This window comes from Gordionus sp. m RMFG-2023, chromosome 2 (assembly GCF_954871325.1).
Source record: "Gordionus sp. m RMFG-2023 chromosome 2, tfGorSpeb1-WG-v2, whole genome shotgun sequence".
Classification (NCBI taxonomy): domain Eukaryota; kingdom Metazoa; phylum Nematomorpha; class Gordioida; order Chordodea; family Parachordodidae; genus Gordionus; species Gordionus sp. m RMFG-2023.
Window position 1 is genome coordinate 22,015,536 of NC_088776.1, and position 19,626 is coordinate 22,035,161.

Here is a 19,626-nt window from a genome sequence, read left to right on the forward strand (position 1 = left end):
TTCATGATCTTTGAAATGATCCCTTTGAACATGCCTTTCCAAATGAGCTCAATTGTCACTTTTGAGTATGATTTTGCACTTAAATACCTAACTGATTTATTTAAGGTATTATTATAAGTAAAAAAAGGAACGGGCTAGGTTAATTTTGGCACGGACCAAACTAGAATTCACCATCAATTGTAAGCCACATCATATGGATGTTATTAGTTTAAAGATTTACAATTCCTCACATCTAGGAAATAATATAAAAATAGATTTGAACAACTTTACAAATACTTGCATTTCAAGACAACACACTATCTATTTTTCATAATAAATTCTATAACAATACACTTTAAAATATATTCAAATTACAAGATTTTATTAAAACCTTATAAATTTGAACATTTTTAAATTTATATGAAAATAATGGTACTTCTATCAAACTACTAATGGGTAGGTGATGATATCATACTTAGATTAATTAAATCAATATAAATCAAATACTTGTATTTAGTTATTTTGCATAATAAAATAGGAATATGGCTCTAATACTATAATGAACAGTTAAAAAAAGTCATATTAAAAAAATTAGTACAGTTTGGATATTTAAGAAATATTTTAATAATTCAATATTATAAAATGGATTGATACCTTAATATGAAAAGAATGTAAACGAAAAAATATAAAATTATCTATTTTATTTTGGTTGTCACTCCTTTCAAAAAATTATTATACCTGTTCGATTACGCTTCAGATATTTATAAAGGTTTAGCGGTTTATTCCTGTTCATTCCGGGTCCCTGGTTATTGTAAAGACGAAATTGTGTATCTCTAAAATTTCCAATAAAAAAACAATTGGCTAACATTTAAAATTTCTATAGCAGAGGTATATTCTGCCAATGTATAAATATGAACCCCTGTTAAAAAAAAAGAGTGTCAATTGATACCAAATAATAAAAAATTAAAAAAAATTATGTGGCATTCATAAAAATATTTAATTTTTTTTAGTTAATTGGTGTATACATATTAATATGACCACATCATTTGATTATTTATCCAAATTAACTTTAAATTATAAATATAGATTCCTTTAAAATTTTCTCATAAAATAATATGACGCCATATTTTTAACAAATGCGTGAAAATTTTTTTTAAACAATACAACCTCCACACACATATGAAAAAGTATCTTAATAATATATTCATGATGGTTTTATTTTATATGATCAATTAGAAGACATAAAGGTTTAAAGGTGGTTTTATATTTGCACTACCGAAAAAAGATAATTAAAATCTTGTTTATTAATGAGAATGTATTTTTATTTGTGATTGCGGGAATTTTTCAATATGTTGTTTTGTATTGGGGATTAAATCTCTATGTATATTAAGTGTAGCTAGTCCATTCAATCGATTTTATCATGTCGTACTTGTGAGATACGTGTTTATTCTCCGTAATGAATAAAAGATCATCATTTGTGGTTGTACTAATTGATATTTTTGCCATAATTTTGGGAAAAATTCTTAAATATATTTAAAGTATGCCATACTGCCATAGCGTATCTCGGTAGAATATCTATTAAAATAAATCTTTCATAGCAAGATCTGAAATAATTGACCTTCGGATACATTTATATCCTGTTTAGATACATTTATATCATCCGAAATTGAACGAAATATCTAATTTTTTTAAATATCAAGATTTAATATGTCCTCAGAAGGATTTCTTGATAATAGTATTTGTAAATTGGATGGCGCCATTTGACGAATTTCAAATTGTTCATTGAGTTGAGTCAAAAATGTAAAAAATAGTATAAAAACGGTTATTTTATAGTAGGGGAATAAACCCCGGTGCCTGGCAAACCATTTAATCTCATTTTAAAATTAAATATACCAGAAGGTTAAAATTTTATCCTAATATAGTTTTCATTAGTATATATCTATGGACAAAAAATATTTTGAAATAATTAATTACTAAAAATTTTATTTAAGAAATAAAATTTTGATGAAATTTTCAAAAGATTTTTTTTACATGACAGAAATTTAATTTTTATTAAAATATATAATCATTTATAAGTAAATTTAATTTTATTGCAAAGTTTAAACACTCTTCTATAATTTGGGTAAGTTTTATGAGTATTTATCAAATTTAGATATTATTTCAATCATGATTTGTCAATTTAGAGCTAGCGGGGTTTGCTAAACCATACACGTCAATTATGGCAGTTAATAATGAAAAAAATTTCAAAATCTTGAAAAGTCAATTTCATGGTTGTTTATTATTGGTATTTAGGATTTATGCTAAGAAATCTTAATCTCTCCTTAAAATTCATATTTTTTTATTTCCAAAATGTTTATTAAATTAGCCAAAATTAAGTTTCAATTTTTATATTAAATTAGCTTCGATTTATAAGTATTATGATATTTTTAAGAATAAAACAATAAAATTATTCTATACATATCATTATTAATAAATAAAAATGCATTTCAATTTATTATGGCCTAAAAAATCTAATGGTTTAGGAAGCCCCTTGATGTGGTTTGCCTCACCCCGCTATTGGGGCTTGTTGAACAAAATTTTCCCTTTTTCAAAAAATAATATTATAAAAAAATGATTATATTCTAAAGATTTTTTATAAGGCATCTTTATAGAGTATAGTTTTAGGTATCCAATCATATATTATTTTTTATATTATCTATAAAAAAAACAGGAGCTATAGCCAATTTTGTAAAAATTGGTTCGACTAACCCCAGTCTCCCCTAATCCTCAATTGAGTCCACGTTAATATTGAAACGATTTGTTTGTCTAGGTGCAAGTCGAGACTTGCGAATCTCAAAACAATATAATTTCGTTTTTCCCTTAGCAATCACACAGATCTTGTGAAATTCTTGGTCGATATATCTTTATTTTCTAAGTTGTAATATAATATTCGCAATTCTCATAACCCATACAAACTCATATCATTTTTTTGAATTGCATAAAATTGTTTGTAATTAAATAATATATTAATACATTCCACATTCCAATGGAAAAAAATGTAGACGATGATTCAGTTATTATAATTTCTGAAACTATTATTGGGTCCGGGTTATATTTATTTTATATTAAATTATAACACTTTTAGGTTTTTTTGGTTGATAAATTTTTTAAAATATTCATCATTGTTTAGGTTTAAAAAAATGTAGGAAAATATAATTAAAATATTCTTGCGAAAAAAATATTAATAAACATGGAGGAAATATTTAAATTAATTTCAACTTTTTGCCAAAATTTAAAATACAACTTATTTGATAAAGAATACTTAAAGGGTACGAATAATTTAGTTTGGATTTTCATGTTCTGATATGTGGGCCAACTCAATTTTTATAACTCCATCTCTGTTCTGTACCCCGATATATAGAACTAATATAAATATATTTTAATCCATAATCTCTTCCCTTTTGTCTTCAAGCCTATGAAAGTCTATAAATCTCGATATATGAATTTGGTCTTATCAAATAACATATTTTTACGATAATATCTTAAGATATATTTTCCAGAGGGGTTCAGGAAAAAATCAATGAGCCAGGTTCAGAGTTCGGAATCCAGAAAAATAAGGACTTACAAAATTTAGTTAAAATAACAGAAACATCAGTTTTCTTATAATTTATTACATTTATAAATAGTATACACCATAAAAATAATATTATATCTCTGTTTTAAAAATGTTATTTAAGCAAGTATCATGATATCTTTCAAATCATTGAGACTTTCACGTAATCTTACAATACATTTATGATGAATGCTTGTTCAATACGAACCTAATATTTAATTACGTTTAATATAATATATATAATGTACTTGTGTTGAACACCTCGAACAATTTTTACCGATGTATATTATAGATAATTGAGCGAATATCTTTCTAGAAGTAAAGAATATCCACAACCATAATGATTTTTATTTTTTTAATAAATCTAAAGCATTATCACCTTCTTCCTGATCAATTGTGAATAGGACTTGATACTTTGATCTTTGAGGCATGAAAAATATTCCTATTTAAAAAAGTTTCCCCTCTGTAGGAAATCGGAGGATAGTAAGACCAGAATATTCGTTAGTGATTTTAACTCAGTGATTTGTTGGGTTCGTATGACAATTATTTATATTAGAAATAAGGTATAATTTATATTTGAAATAAGATACTAATAATGTCTTAAATAAAATTTTTCAATAATATAATAAATATATTTTTTTTACTAGCAATTTGCATTTCCTTATATATGTTAGCGTCAATATATTATTTTCGGCAATGTGTTATAGTGGTAGGCAAGGTGAATTTGTTATTTCGGCAATGTATTCTATTTTACAAATTAAGAAATTTATTATTTATTTGAGAGGAATTTATTATTAATAAATTTATTCTTATAATTTATAGATTTTGTTAGATATATTTTTTAAATAATATTTTTAAGATTGGGTTTTTGATCTTATACTATTTTTTAAATAAATTTTTTGGAGGGTTAAAGTTTATTGATCTTATTTTTTTAATATATTTTTTTGAGTAATTTATTTTAATTGGTTTTATTATTTTTTTAATATATTTTTTTGAGATTATTTATTTTAAATTATTTTTTTAATATATTTTTTTGAGATAATTTGTGTTATATAATATTTTGAGATTATATATTTTATGTTATATAATTTTTTAAATATATTTTTCTGAGATAATCTATTTTAATGGTTATATAATTTTTTTAATATATTTTTCTGAGATAATCTATTTTAATGGTTATATAATTTTTTTGAATTATTTTTATTGAGATAATTTATTTTAATGTGTTATATTATTATTTAATATATATATTTTTGAGAAAATTTATTTTAAATTGTTATATTACTTTTAATATATTTTTCTAGATAATTAATTTTAAATTGTTATATTATTATTTAATAATATTTTTTTGAGATGATTTATTTTAAATTTCAAAATATATATTTATATTTCTAAATTTAAGTTAAATTTATATTTAACAAACAACGACTTCATAATACAAAGTATAATAATAAATATAAAGGGGGGGGGGGGGTATTTTAAATAATTTAGGGAAGGAGAAGAAAATCTAGATCAATCGGGCTCTTCGGGGAATGAACCTATGAGGCATGTGAAATTAAATTTTATAATCTGAATTCCTACACGTTGACGTAAGTAGATGCCTTCTTTTGGGCCTCCTGATTTAGTTCTTAAGGCTCTGCCAATCTTTTTAATTAGGCTAAGAGCCTTACTTCCAAAGGATGTTAAGTACTCATCTGGAATATCCACGTATTTATTTGTTTTAAAATCTTCTGTGTATTTTAAAATGTCCTTATAGATGTTGGAGGGTGAGAGGGGGTCAACGCAGGAGAAAACCAATCTGGACGAGATGAAACCACTAATTGATAAATGGGTGATCGTAGCCCTAAGCCTCCTTTACTGCAGGGGAGAGTGGCTTGATGCCTTATTTTTTCCATGATGTTTTTATTATGGATTCCTATGCTCTTAAGGGTTTAGGATGTTTAAAAACAGCAGTTGACCGTAGAGCATATAGGATCTTTGGTATATTGAAGAAATTTTTAATTAATAAGAAAGATTTATATGTGGTAAGTTGTATAAGTAGTTCCTCCATATTGTTTAAATTATTCGAAGTAGCTTGGAAAAGGCTTCAACTGCTAAGTAACCTCCAGCTGGTGAGCCAAGATGTATTAGTTCTTCGGCCATAACCTCTTTTAAAGGCATAGCAGTTGGGAGATTGAGAGGTGAGCTGACAGAATTCTGTTTTGTCGACGTTTAAGAAAAGGCCTAAGTCTGGCCCATCCTTTTGCAAAATTATAGGGCTTTATCTATCTCTTCTAGGCTTCCGCTTATAATCCCGTCATCTATATACCAGATATGAAGATCTAACAGGCAGCTGCTTTTAATTTTTTTAAACTATATTGTCTATTCCTAGACAGAATAATATCGATCTTAGGGGATCACCCTGTTGAAAAGAAGAAAGCCTATTTTCACCATATTGTAAGATGGAGGGATTTGCATAGCAGCTTAAAATGTAGCTGGAGTAGCATGGGAAGATATTATTTTTTAAATAAATTTTTTGAGATAATCTATTTTAATTTGTTATATTATTTTTTTAAATATATATTTTGTAAATGATTTTTTTTATATATTTATATTTTACGTACCTTTCTTCTGTAAATCCTTTGATTGCTATTTTTAAATATATTTTTTTACAATAATTTTTTTATATATTTATTTTTATTACTTATTTTTTTCTAATATATCTTTTGATCTCTAATTTTTTATAAATATATTTTTTTAAGTGATTTTTTCTATATTTATTTTTTACTTACTTTTTTCTGAGATATCTTTCTCTAATTTTGAAATATATTTTTGAAGATTATTTTTTATATATTAATTTTTTATGTACTTTTTTCTGATATATCTATTGATCTATATATTTAAATATATATCCTTTTTAAAAATGATTTTACATTTATTTTTGCCTACTTTTTTTGAGATATCTTTTGATCGCTAATTTTTAAATATATTTTTTAAGATTATATTTTTCGTATGTTTTTCTGATATATCTTTTGATCCCTATTTTTTTTAAAATATATATTTTTTTTAAAATATATATTTTTTTAAAATGATTTTCTATATATTTATTTTTTACGTACTTTTTTTCTGATTCATCTTTTGATGACTAATATTTAAATTTTTTTTAAATGATTTTTTATATATTAATTTTTTCGTACTTTTTTTCTAAGATTTTTTGACAGATAATTTTTTATATATATTTTTTTAAGATTATTTTATATATAACATACTTTTTTCTAATATATCTTTTGATCTCTACTTTTTTTACGAATATTATATGAATTATATTTTTTACAATGAATTTTTATTTTATATCCTTTAACAGTTTTTACTAATATAAATATGTTATATTTTTTTATAGACATGGGCAGTACGATTAACAACAAAATTCCTAAATTCGCTTTTAATTATATATTTAAAATTAATGATGAGTTATTTTCCTCCAAATCGTCAATACCTTGATTTGATAAAAACTCTAGATAAATAAAATCTTGCAAGATCTTATAGGGAAGACTTGCTACCAGATTTCTCTTAATAATATGGCGTAAAAATGTATTTTAACATAAAATTTAGCCGTAAAATGAATTAGTTATTTATCTTCTAGCGTATAAATTTGGAAAAGGAGGGGGGGGGGAGTAAAAATCCCCACCCCTTTTATCAAATGTGCCTGGTTTGGTAAATATTATTTTAAAATAATAAAGAATTTGCCCCTATCAAAAAAAATGTGTATATGATGACATAAAAAATATAAAAAAATATTAAAAATAACGACCATGTAAAATTTGTGAGAAATTTAAAAAAAGGAGTATAAACCCAAAGAAAATATATAAACTGGTCAAAGTCTTTCAAAGAGAGAACTTAACATTATTCTATAAAATTAAGTAAAATAATTTTCCAAAGCCTTCAGCTCTAGCAAGAATCTTAGATAAACTTATAGTGTTTGGCATATAATCTTAGTTATTGTTTAGATTAAATAAATATATATATGAGGGCTAACAGTATTTAATCTGCACTATATTGGAATAGTGAAAAATGAGAAAAATGCTAAAATTTATTTCATTTATAAATATACTCACAGAAATTTAATTCGAAATATAAAATACTTTGATAGATTTAAATTTCAATATAAGCTATAACTTTTATTTTTAGATCGTTCATTAAAGTGAATAAATATCTAAATAATATTTATTTGCAGATTTGAAATAAATATGTCAAAGATATTATAATTAGTTGATATACAAAATAATCGATGATTCTTTATCTATATATATAATAGCCGTATTCAAGAAATGAACGTTTTCCTATCTTTATAACGTTAATTTTTTTTTGGTATCAACTTTCATATCTTCATAACGTTAATTTTTATTTTTTCTATCAACTTTCCTATCTTCTTAATGTTAAATAAATCGAGGGCTTTTATTATCTCGGTAATGTTAAATTTATAAAAAAAAAAATTTTTCTTACTCGGGGATTCGAACTCGCGCCTTAATTTCAAAGGCAAACGTTCTTACCGTAAGGCAAACGTTCTTACCGTTCAGCCCCTTTAAGCTTTATATTTTGTAATTAACTAAATTTAATCAATATTTATTTTTTTTCATTGGATTATTAAGCTCTAATACTATTGGTTTAAATTTATTTTCTTTATTTTTTAATGGCTAAGGTAAAATATTTTTAATTATTCCATTTTTAATTAATTTATAACGACCATTTTATTTTTTAAATTTTTTAAAAATGGAATATTAAAAATAGCAAACCATTTTCAACCAAAAGTTTAATTTTTATTTAATATATTTTAACTATTTTAAGGAAACATTTAAATCAATGGTAGTTGTTAACAGTTATTTCAGGTAATCATTGTTTTTTTTAAAATATTTTAAGAATAGTCTTTTTTAAGAGGATGGGGAATGAGAATTTTCTCATTACTTTTATGGTCGTTGTTACCAGTTATTTCAAAATAATATCCAATTTTTATTCCTTATAACCTCCTTCTCTCTTCAGGCCAGGTCCGATCCATTAAATGTAATGCTTTGCTTTAAGCTAAAATATATTTAATACAAAAAATTCCCAAGCAAGGTCCAAGGCCATAATAATTTTGAAAAAAAAACCCCCAAGCCCAACCAACGATATGAAAATTTTGGTAGTTGAGAACTGGAATAAAATATTTAAAAAATCTTAATGAATTTAAAAATACAATCAAAATCAGATTTTCGTGGACCTTGATTTTTTTGATCAGGCTAGCCCAGGCCTTAGAAAAATTTGTTTTAGATCAATGTCTGACCCATAGTTAATAAAAAAAATTCCCAAACGTCCAAGCTGAATTTCCAAAGCTCAGCCAACCTATTAAGACTAAATGCTATTTTTTGATTAAAAATATATTTTAATTGACTTTTACCAGAGTTCCCTATAAATATTATGTGTTAAATATTATGATAACCCTCTTCTCTCTTTGGGCCAGGTCTAATCCATTAAATGTAATGCTATGCTTTAAGTTAAAATATATTTAAAGCTATTAAGACTAAATGCTATTTTTTGAGATATATATAGATTAGCTATTTAGCATGAGGATGGGGAATGAGAATTTTCTCATTACTTTTATGGTAGTTGTTACCAGTTATTTCACTTTTATGGTAGTTGTTACCAGATTTCAACATAATATCCCATTTTTTAAAAAATATATTTAAAGCTTTTACTTGATACAAAAAATTCCCAAGCAATGTCCAAGGCCATAATAATTTTGAAAAAAATCCCCCAAGGCCAACTAACGATATGAAAATTTTGGTAGTTGAGAACTGGAATAAAATATTTAAAATATCTTACTGAATTTAAAAATACAATCAAATTCAGATTTCCATGGGCCTTGATTTTTTAATCAGGCTAGCCCAGGTCTGACCCATAATTAATACTGAAAAATACTCCCAAGCGTCCAAGCTGAATTTTCAAAGGGCCGTATTTTAAAGTAGTGTTCAATTATTTAAGTTTTAAATATTTTTTTAATGTTAAGCCCACCTTATTTAATCCTTACTTACAATGAAAAATAATATCCCTAAAAAAACAAAAGTTTACTTATTTATTTAATTTTATATACTTTTTTATTATTAGGTATATTATGCCCTTCGAGAAAGGCGGGTAATAATATTTTTCCCAATATTTAAATCAGAAATTAAGAATATTTTATGAGGTATGATTTACAAATTTACCTCTTTTTCTACTAAATTTTAATCTAATATAAGGTACAAGTTTAATATCCAATATTTAAGAACATTAATTCCCGTCATTCTTGACGGGCTATCAACTAGTTTCATTATATTTAGCAGTAAACATTTTAGAAATGGTAAATTAATATTAAAAATGTTTTAATTATGAATCTGCGAGCTATTATAAATTATGTTAAAAAAAATATTTCCGGCTGCTATGAAGATTAAAGTTTAATTATAATAGTGAAATTTTTTATTATTTTAAGTCATTAATGCAATCATAATATATCTCACCTAAATATTTATATTTCGAGTTTTTATCAAATCAAGGCATTATTATATAATTAAAAGCGAATTTATGAATTTTGTTAATAGTACTGCTACTTTCTATAAAAAAAACATATTTATATTAGTAAATACTGTTAAAAGATATTAGATAAAAATTTATTGTAAAAAATATAATTCATATAATATTCGTAAAAAAAGTAGAGATCAAAAGATATCTTAGAAAAAAAGTACGAAAAAATTAATGTAGAAAAAATAATTTTAAAAATATATTTTAAAATATTAGCAATCATAAAATATATCAGAAAAAAAATACGTAAAAAATAAATATATAAAAATAATTTGAAAAAATATTTAAAAATTAGTGATTAAAAGATATATCAGAAAAAAATACGTAATATAAAAAAGTCATTCAAAAAAAGAATATTTAAAAATAGCGATCAAAAAATATATTTAAAAAAAAATATAAAAAATTAGGTTAGGGTACCTTTTCAGGGGCAATTATTTTTGTTATTTTTTAATGTTATTTTTTGTTATTTTTTTATGCGATTTTTTGTTATTTTTTTATGCGATTTTTTTTTATGTAATTTTTTTATGAAAGCTATTGTTTTTATGTAATTTTTTTATGATTGGTTCATTTTCTTATTGGTTAATTTTTTATTTAAGATATTTTAAAATTAATATATCTTTTTTATTAAAGATATTTTAAAATAATTTTTTCTAAAATTTAAAATTCGTACAATTATTTAAAGGAAGTGATGGGGGCAAATAAGGGGGAAGGCTAGGGGTAAGGGGTAAAATTATTAGATTATGTACAATGCGGGTAGGTTTGGGGTAAGATTTTTGGTAGACGAAACTTTCCATTTTTAATTTTTTTTTTGGTATAAATCTTTTTTTGGTTCCCTTTTTTTTAGTTCCAATATATATTATATAATTCCTTCCATTTTTTTTAAAATGAATATTTTTGAAGTTGGTGTTTATACTCAAAATGATGAGAAAGCTTATGATTTTTGTCTAAATAATCAATTTATACCGCCTGGAATACAACATACCTGTTGCAATTCCGTAATGCGGGTTGAAAAAAACAATAAGAGTTTACGATATCGATGCAGTAGGTGTCGTAGATCGTATTCAATATGGAAAGGTAATATTAATATATATATATATCATAAATGACGAATTTTTAGATTCCATTTTTGAAGGAATTCATGATGTTGGGAAATTTTTAAGACTAGTGTACTTGTACATAAGTACCAATTCTTTAAAAAATATTAAACAAAATTATTTTTAGGCCGTTATAAAATTTTAACTGCTTCGAAAGAGTTAGATTATGATAAGAAGGCAATTTCAAGATGGTAATCTAAAGTATAATATGGTTTTTTACTTCACTTATATAGGTTTAAAAAATTTCGAAAGGTATGTGGATTCCATATAGCCTCGAATCATTCAAAGATCGGGGGGCCTGGCCACGTTATTGAAATTGATGAAACTCATGTATGGAAGCGTAAATATAACCGTGGTCGGCATTTGACTTCCGAGGCTATATGGATTATTGGTGGTATATGTCGGGAAACAAATGAGATATTTTTAAGTGCCACCACAACAAGAGATCAAGATACCACCTATCGTGTGGTTAAAGATAATGTTATGCAAGATTCCACGATAATGACTGACTCGTGGTTAGGGTATGTGAATTTATTTTTTCAATAAAGCAAAAGTGGTGATAAATGTAAATATATTTATCTTAGATATAATCGGCTAGAAAGTTCAAACTATTTCCACTATCGGATCAACCATTCGCAAAATTTTGTTGATCCAAATGACAGATCGATCCACACTCAAAAAGTCGAGAGGCTGTGGCGGGATCTAAAGGCAAATTATAAAAGACATGGGGATCGGGATAATATTCATGAATATCTTCTTGAATATAGATATTTTCGAAAATATAGATTATTAAATCGTTTTGATGTTTTTATTCATTTTATTAATGATTGTATAAATTTTAATAGTATATTTCAATTTAATGAATAAATTATTTCGATTGTTATGATTAAATTTTATTTATTTTTGGAATCTTCCTTTAATTATAGTGTTATCACTAAAAAAAATTAAATTCTTTATACAAATTTTAGAAAAAATTATTCATATTAAGTTTGTATAGAAGTAATCATATTAAGTTTGTATAGAAGGAATCATATTAAGTTTATATAGAAGGAATCATATTAAGTTTGTATAGAAGGAATCATATTAAGTTTGTATAGAGGGAATCATATTAAGTTTGTAGAGAAGGAATCGTATTAAGTTTGTTTAGAAGAAATCATATTAAGTTTGTATAGAAAGAATCAACCAAATAAATTTTAAATAGCGAAGTTTCATCTATCAAAAATTTAACCCCAAACCTACCCGCATTGTACATAATCTAATAATTTTACCCCTTACCCCTAGCCTTCCCCCTTTGCCCCCATTCACTTCCTTTAAATAATTGTACGAATTTTAAATTTTAGAAAAAATTATTTTAAAATATCTTAAATAAAAAAAGATATATTAATTTTAAAATATCTTAAATAAAAAATTAACCAATAAGAAAATGAACCAATCATAAAAAAATAACATAAAAACAATAGTTTTCATAAAAAAATTACATAAAAATATCGCATAAAAAAATAACAAAAAATCCGCAAGGTCTAAAAGTCGAAAGGCTGCATGATACGAAAGGCTAAAAAATAATATTGAAAATAAAAATAACAAAGAAAATGATTAATGTGTAATTTGATTGATTTATTGCTTTTTTTACGAGAAAAATATTATAATAATATTACATTATAATATATTAAAAAAATGGAAATTTTAAGATCTTTTCAATTTTTTTATTCATTCTTTGAAATAAATTGCGGTTTTAATTTTATTAATTTTTAATTTATATTTTTAATTAAATTATATTTATTTATTTAAAAAAAATGGAATATAATATATTAAAAAAATGGAAATTTTAAGATCTTTTCAATTTTTTTATTAATTCTTTTGAAATAAATTGTACGATTATAATTTTATTTAATTTCATTAATTTTTAATTTATATTTTTAATTAAATTATTTGGTTATTTTAAAATAATGGAATTTTTAAAATTATATGATTATTCTATTTAAGTTTTTTTTCAAAACTAAATTGATAGTAAGTATAACGATATTGTGAGTACTGGATTAGGGAAAAGGCTAACATCTTATATGCAATTTTGAATATTTTTATATCATTATACTCAGAATTAAATTTCCTATCTAAATATGCTTTGATGTATTTTTTCACGTTATTGGTTCAAAAAATAAATTTTAAAAATTTTTTTGTGGTAAAAACGTTGGAAGGGAAAAAGGCTAACATCTTATATGCAATTTTGAATATTTTTATATCATTCTACTCAGAATTAAATTTCCTATCCAATTATGCTTAGATGTATTTTTTTACGTTTCCGGTTCAAAAAATAACATTTTTGTCGCGAAAACGTTCGAAGGGAAAAGGCTAACATCTTAAGTTTAATTCTATAAATTTTTATATCATTGAACTCTCATAACAAACCTACTGTGCGACCAACACTATACATTATGAATTTTAGCGTTCTTATTTCGGGGAGAGAAAGTTATAATTACCGTATATTCATTTAATTATGAATGTTGGGTAAAAATATGGAGGACAAATAGGCACTTGAAGGGATATCCCAAATCATTTATTTCCCCATCTTATTAACCTTTTCAAATATTTTCGTAAAATTCAGGTATTTTAGCCCTGTCATTTTATCCGAAAAAATTTACACCTTCTGTTTTAAATCAAATTAACAATAAAAAAATTTGTCAATATATTTGAGTAAGATTTTATTAAGAAAATTAATTTCAATTATTCGAATCGAATGCAATGGTAGATTTTATTATTCGTACGAATTCAAACACTATTCGATTCTAATTTATTTGTTTATTATAATTTTTTTTTCTAAATTGTTGAAAATATTATTTACTTCCATACAAAATCACCGACATAATTATTCTTTCATATTTTTAATTATTATCCGTCTGAAAAAAATGTTTTTTTTATTTATTCTCTTACAATAAAAACTCTAAATTTATAAACAAAAAAAATAAAACAATAAAACGACTCCCTTAGCATCCTTCCATATTCCTTAACTGGCTTACCTAAAAATTTACTATCCTTATTAATTATGGATATTGAAAAATTAATTAATAAGTAAGTAAAATTAATTTTATATTTCATATAATAAATACTATATATAATTTTTTTCGGGGTTTATTTTCTAAATACCAAAATTTTCATCATTTCTTTAAGATTATCTAGATGTCCAACAGAGGATAATGCCAATGCTATATTGACTAAAATTTCGGTTTATTTTTTGAACCGATAACGTAAAAAATTATATCAAAGCATGTTTAGATAGGAAATTTAATTCTGAGTTCAATGATATAAAAATTTATAAAATTAAACTTAAGATGTTAGCCTTTTCCCTTCGAACGTTTTCGCGACAAAAATGTTATTTTTTGAACCGGAAACGTAAAAAAATACATCTAAGCATAATTGGATAGGAAATTTAATTCTGAGTAGAATGATATAAAAATATTCAAAATTGCATATAAGATGTTAGCCTTTTCCCTTCCAACGTTTTTACCACAAAAAAATTTTTAAAATTTATTTTTTGAACCGATAACGTAAAAAATTACATCAAAGCATATTTAGATAGGAAATTTAATTCTGAGTTCAATGATATAAAAATTTATAAAATTAAACTTAAGATGTTAGCCTTTTCCCTTCGAACGTTTTCGCGACAAAAATGTTATTTTTTGAACCGGAAACGTAAAAAAATACATCTAAGCATAATTGGATAGGAAATTTAATTCTGAGTAGAATGATATAAAAATATTCAAAATTGCATATAAGATGTTAGCCTTTTCCCTTCCAAAGTTTTTACCACAAAAAAATTTTTAAAATTTATTTTTTGAACCAATAACGTGAAAAAATACATCAAAGCATATTTAGATAGGAAATTTAATTCTGAGTTCAATGATATAAAAATTTATAGAATTAAACTAAAGATGTTAGCCTTTTCCCTTCGAACGTTTTCGCGACAAAAATGTTATCGGAAACGTAAAAAAATATATCTAAGCATAATTGGATAGGAAATTTAATTCTGAGTAGAATGATATAAAAATATTCAAAATTGCATATAAGATGTTAGCATTTTCCCTTCCAACGTTTTTACCACAAAAAAATTTTTAAAATTTATTTTTTGAACCAATAACGTGAAAAAATACATCAAAGGATATTTAGATAGGAAATTTAATTCTGAGTTCAATGATATAAAAATTTATAGAATTAAACTAAAGATGTTAGCCTTTTCCCTTCGAACGTTTTCGCGACAAAAATGTTATTTTTTGAACCGGAAACGTAAAAAAATACATCTAAGCATAATTGGATAGGAAATTTAATTCTGAGTAGAATGATATAAAATAATTCAAAATTGCATATAAGATGTTAGCCTTTTCCCTTCCAACGTTTTTACCACAAAAAATTTTTAAAATTTATTTTTTGAACCGATAACGTAAAAAATTACATCAAAGCATATTTAGATAGGAAATTTAATTCTGAGTTCAATGATATAAAAATTTAAAGAATTAAACTAAAGATGTTAGCCTTTTCCCTTCGAACGTTTTCGCGACAAAAATGTTATTTTTTGAACCGGAAACGTAAAAAAATACATCTAAGCATAATTGGATAGGAAATTTAATTCTGAGTAGAATGATATAAAAATATTCAAAATTGCATATAAGATGTTAGCCTTTTCCCTTCCAACGTCTTTACCACAAAAAAATTTTTAAAATTTATTTTTTGAACCGATAACGTAAAAAATTACATCAAAGCATATTTAGATAGGAAATTTAATTCTGAGTTCAATGATATAAAAATTTATAAAATTAAACTAAAGATGTTAGCCTTTTCCCTTCGAACGTTTTCGCGACAAAAATGTTATTTTTTGAACCGGAAACGTAGAAAAATACATCTAAGCATAATTGGATAGGAAATTTAATTCTGAGTAGAATGATATAAAAATATTCAAAATTGCATATAAGATGTTAGCCTTTTCCCTTCCAACGTTTTTACCACAAAAAAATTTTAAAATTTATTTTTTGAACCAATAACGTGAAAAAACACATCAAAACATATTTAGATAGGAAATTTAATTCTGAGTTCAATGATATAAAAATTTATAGAATTAAACTAAAGATGTTAGCCTTTTCCCTTCGAACGTTTTCGCGACAAAAATGTTATTTTTTGAACCGGAAACGTAAAAAAATACATCTAAGCAAAATTGGATAGGAAATTTAATTCTGAGTAGAATGATATAAAAATATTCAAAATTGCATATAAGATGTTAGCCTTTTCCCTTCCAACGTTTTTACCACAAAAAAATTTTTTAAATTTATTTTTTGAACCGATAACGTAAAAAAATACATCAAAGCATATTTAGATAGGAAATTTAATTCTGAGTTCAATGATATAAAAATATTATAAAATTAAACTAAAGATGTTAGCCTTTTCCCTTCGAACGTTTTCGCGACAAAAATGTTATTTTTTGAACCGGAAACGTAAAAAAATACATCTAAGCATAATTGGATAGGAAATTTAATTCTGAGTAGAATGATATAAAAATATTACAAAATTACACTATAAGATGTTAGCCTTTTCCCTTCGAACGTTTTTGCCACAAAAAATTGTTAAATTTATTTTTGAACCGGATAACGTGAAAAAATACATCAAAGCATATTTAGATAGGAAATTTAATTCTGAGTAGAATGATATAAAAATATTCAAAATTGCATATAAGATGTTAGCCTTTTCCCTAATCCAGTACTCACAATATCGTTATACTTACTATCAATTTAGTTTTGAAAAAAAACTTAAATAGAATATACATATAATTTTAAAAATTCCATTATTTTAAAATAACCAAATAATTTAATTAAAAATATAAATTAAAAATTAATGAAATTAAATAAAATTATAATCGCAATTTATTTCAAAGAATTAATAAAAAAATTGAAATATTATAATCCATTTTTTTAAAATAACCAAATATAATTTAATTAAAAATAAAAATTAAATAAAAATAAAAATAAACCGCAATTTATTTCAAAGAATTAATAAAAAAATTGAAAAGATCTTAAAATTTCCATTTTTTTAATATATTATATTCCATTTTTTTTAAATAAATAAATATAATTTAATTAAAAATATAAATTAAAAATTAATAAAATTAAATAAAATTAAAACCGTAATTTATTTCAAAGAATTAATAAAAAAATTGAAAAGATCTTAAAATTTCCATTTTTTAAATATATTATAATGTAATGTTATTATAATATTTTTCTCGTAAAAAAAGCAATAAATCAATCAAATTACACATTAATCATTTTCTTTGTTATTTTTATTTTCAATATTATTTTTTAGCCTTTCGTATCATGCAGCCTTTCGACTTATAGACCTACCCCTAATTGTCTGTCTTAATCTCAGAAAAATTCTATTCTAATTTATTCTCTATTTAAAAAATGATAATTCGAATCTTTGCCAAGGAAGTCCATGGCTGCAAATAATCAGGCTCGGTGTAACGGGCAACATAATTAGACTCATGTTCAATGCCGGTATGTTTGGGTTTAATATTTTTATAGATCCTAACGTCGACCCGATTTAAAATTTTTTTAACCCGAAGCTGATTCTTTCTATACAAACTTAATATGATTTCTTCTAAACAAACTTAATACGATTCCTTCTATACAAACTTAATATGATTCCCTCTATACAAACTTAATATGATTCCCTCTATACAAACTTAATATGATTCCTTCTATATAAACTTAATATGATTCCTTCTATACAAACTTAATATGATTACTTCTATACAAACTTAATATGAATAATTTTTTCTAAAATTTGTATAAAGAATTTAATTTTTTTTAGTGATAACACTATAATTAAAGGAAGATTCCAAAAATAAATAAAATTTAAGCATAACAATCGAAATAATTTATTCATTAAATTGAAATATACTATTAAAATTTATACAATCATTAATAAAATGAATAAAAACATCAAAACGATTTAATAATCTATATTTTCGAAAATATCTATATTCAAGAAGATATTCATGAATATTAACCCGATCCCCATGTCTTTTATAATTTGCCTTTAGATCCCGCCACAGCCTCTCGACTTTTTGAGTGTGGATCGATCTGTCATTTGGATCAACAAAATTTTGCGAATGGTTGATCCGATAGTGGAAATAGTTTGAACTTTCTAGCCGATTATATCTAAGATAAATATATTTACATTTATCACCACTTTTGCTTTATTGAAAAAATAAATTCACATACCCTAACCACGAGTCAGTCATTATCGTGGAATCTTGCATAACATTATCTTTAACCACACGATAGGTGGTATCTTGATCTCTTGTTGTGGTGGCACTTAAAAATATCTCATTTGTTTCCCGACATATACCACCAATAATCCATATAGCCTCGGAAGTCAAATGACGACCACGGTTATATTTACGCTTCCATACATGAGTTTCATCAATTTCAATAACGTTGCCAGGCCCCCCGATCTTTGAATGATTCGAGGCTATATGGAATCCACATACCTTTCGAAATTTTTTAAACCTATATAAGTGAAGTAAAAAACCATATTATACTTTAGATTACCATCTTGAAATTGCCTTCTTATCATAATCTAACTCTTTCGAAGCAGTTAAAATTTTATAACGGCCTAAAAATAATTTTGTTTAATATTTTTTAAAGAATTGGTACTTATGTACAAGTACACTAGTCTTAAAAATTTCCCAACATCATGAATTCCTTCAAAAATGGAATCTAAAAATTCGTCATTTATGATATATATATATATATTAATATTACCTTTCCATATTGAATACGATCTACGACACCTACTGCATCGATATCGTAAACTCTTATTGTTTTTTTCAACCCGCATTACGGAATTGCAACAGGTTTGTTGTATTCCAGGCGGTATAAATTGATTATTTAGACAAAAATCATAAGCTTTCTCATCATTTTGAGTATAAACACCAACTTCAAAAATATTCATTTTTAAAAAAATGGAAGGAATTATATAATATATATTGGAACTAAAAAAAAGGGAACCAAAAAAAGATTTATACCAAAAAAAAAATTAAAAATGGAAAGTTTCGTCTACCAAAAATCTTACCCCAAACCTACCCGCATTGTACATAATCTAATAATTTTACCCCTTACCCCTAGCCTTACCCCTTATTTGCCCTCATCACTTCCTTTAAATAATTGTACGAATTTTAAATTTTAGAAAAAATTATTTTAAAATATCTTAAATAAAAAAAGATATATTAATTTTAAAATATCTTAAATAAAAAATTAACCAATAAGAAAATGAACCAATCATAAAAAAATTACATAAAAACAATAGCTTTCATAAAAAAATTACATAAAAAAAAATCGCATAAAAAAATAACAA

General features: G+C 24.1%; 1 protein-coding gene across 1 annotated transcript; it reads left to right on the forward strand.

Moving 5' to 3' along the window:
• The first annotated feature begins 11,022 nt into the window (after nt 1-11,022).
• LOC135924184 (uncharacterized) lies at nt 11,023-17,628 on the forward strand. Its single transcript, XM_065459232.1, has 6 exons — nt 11,023-11,212; nt 11,256-11,318; nt 11,360-11,423; nt 11,466-11,753; nt 11,817-12,036; nt 17,572-17,628. Exons 1-6 carry the CDS (start codon nt 11,023-11,025, stop codon nt 17,626-17,628), a joined length of 882 nt encoding a protein of 293 aa, XP_065315304.1.
• Nucleotides 17,629-19,626: the final 1,998 nt, after the last annotated feature.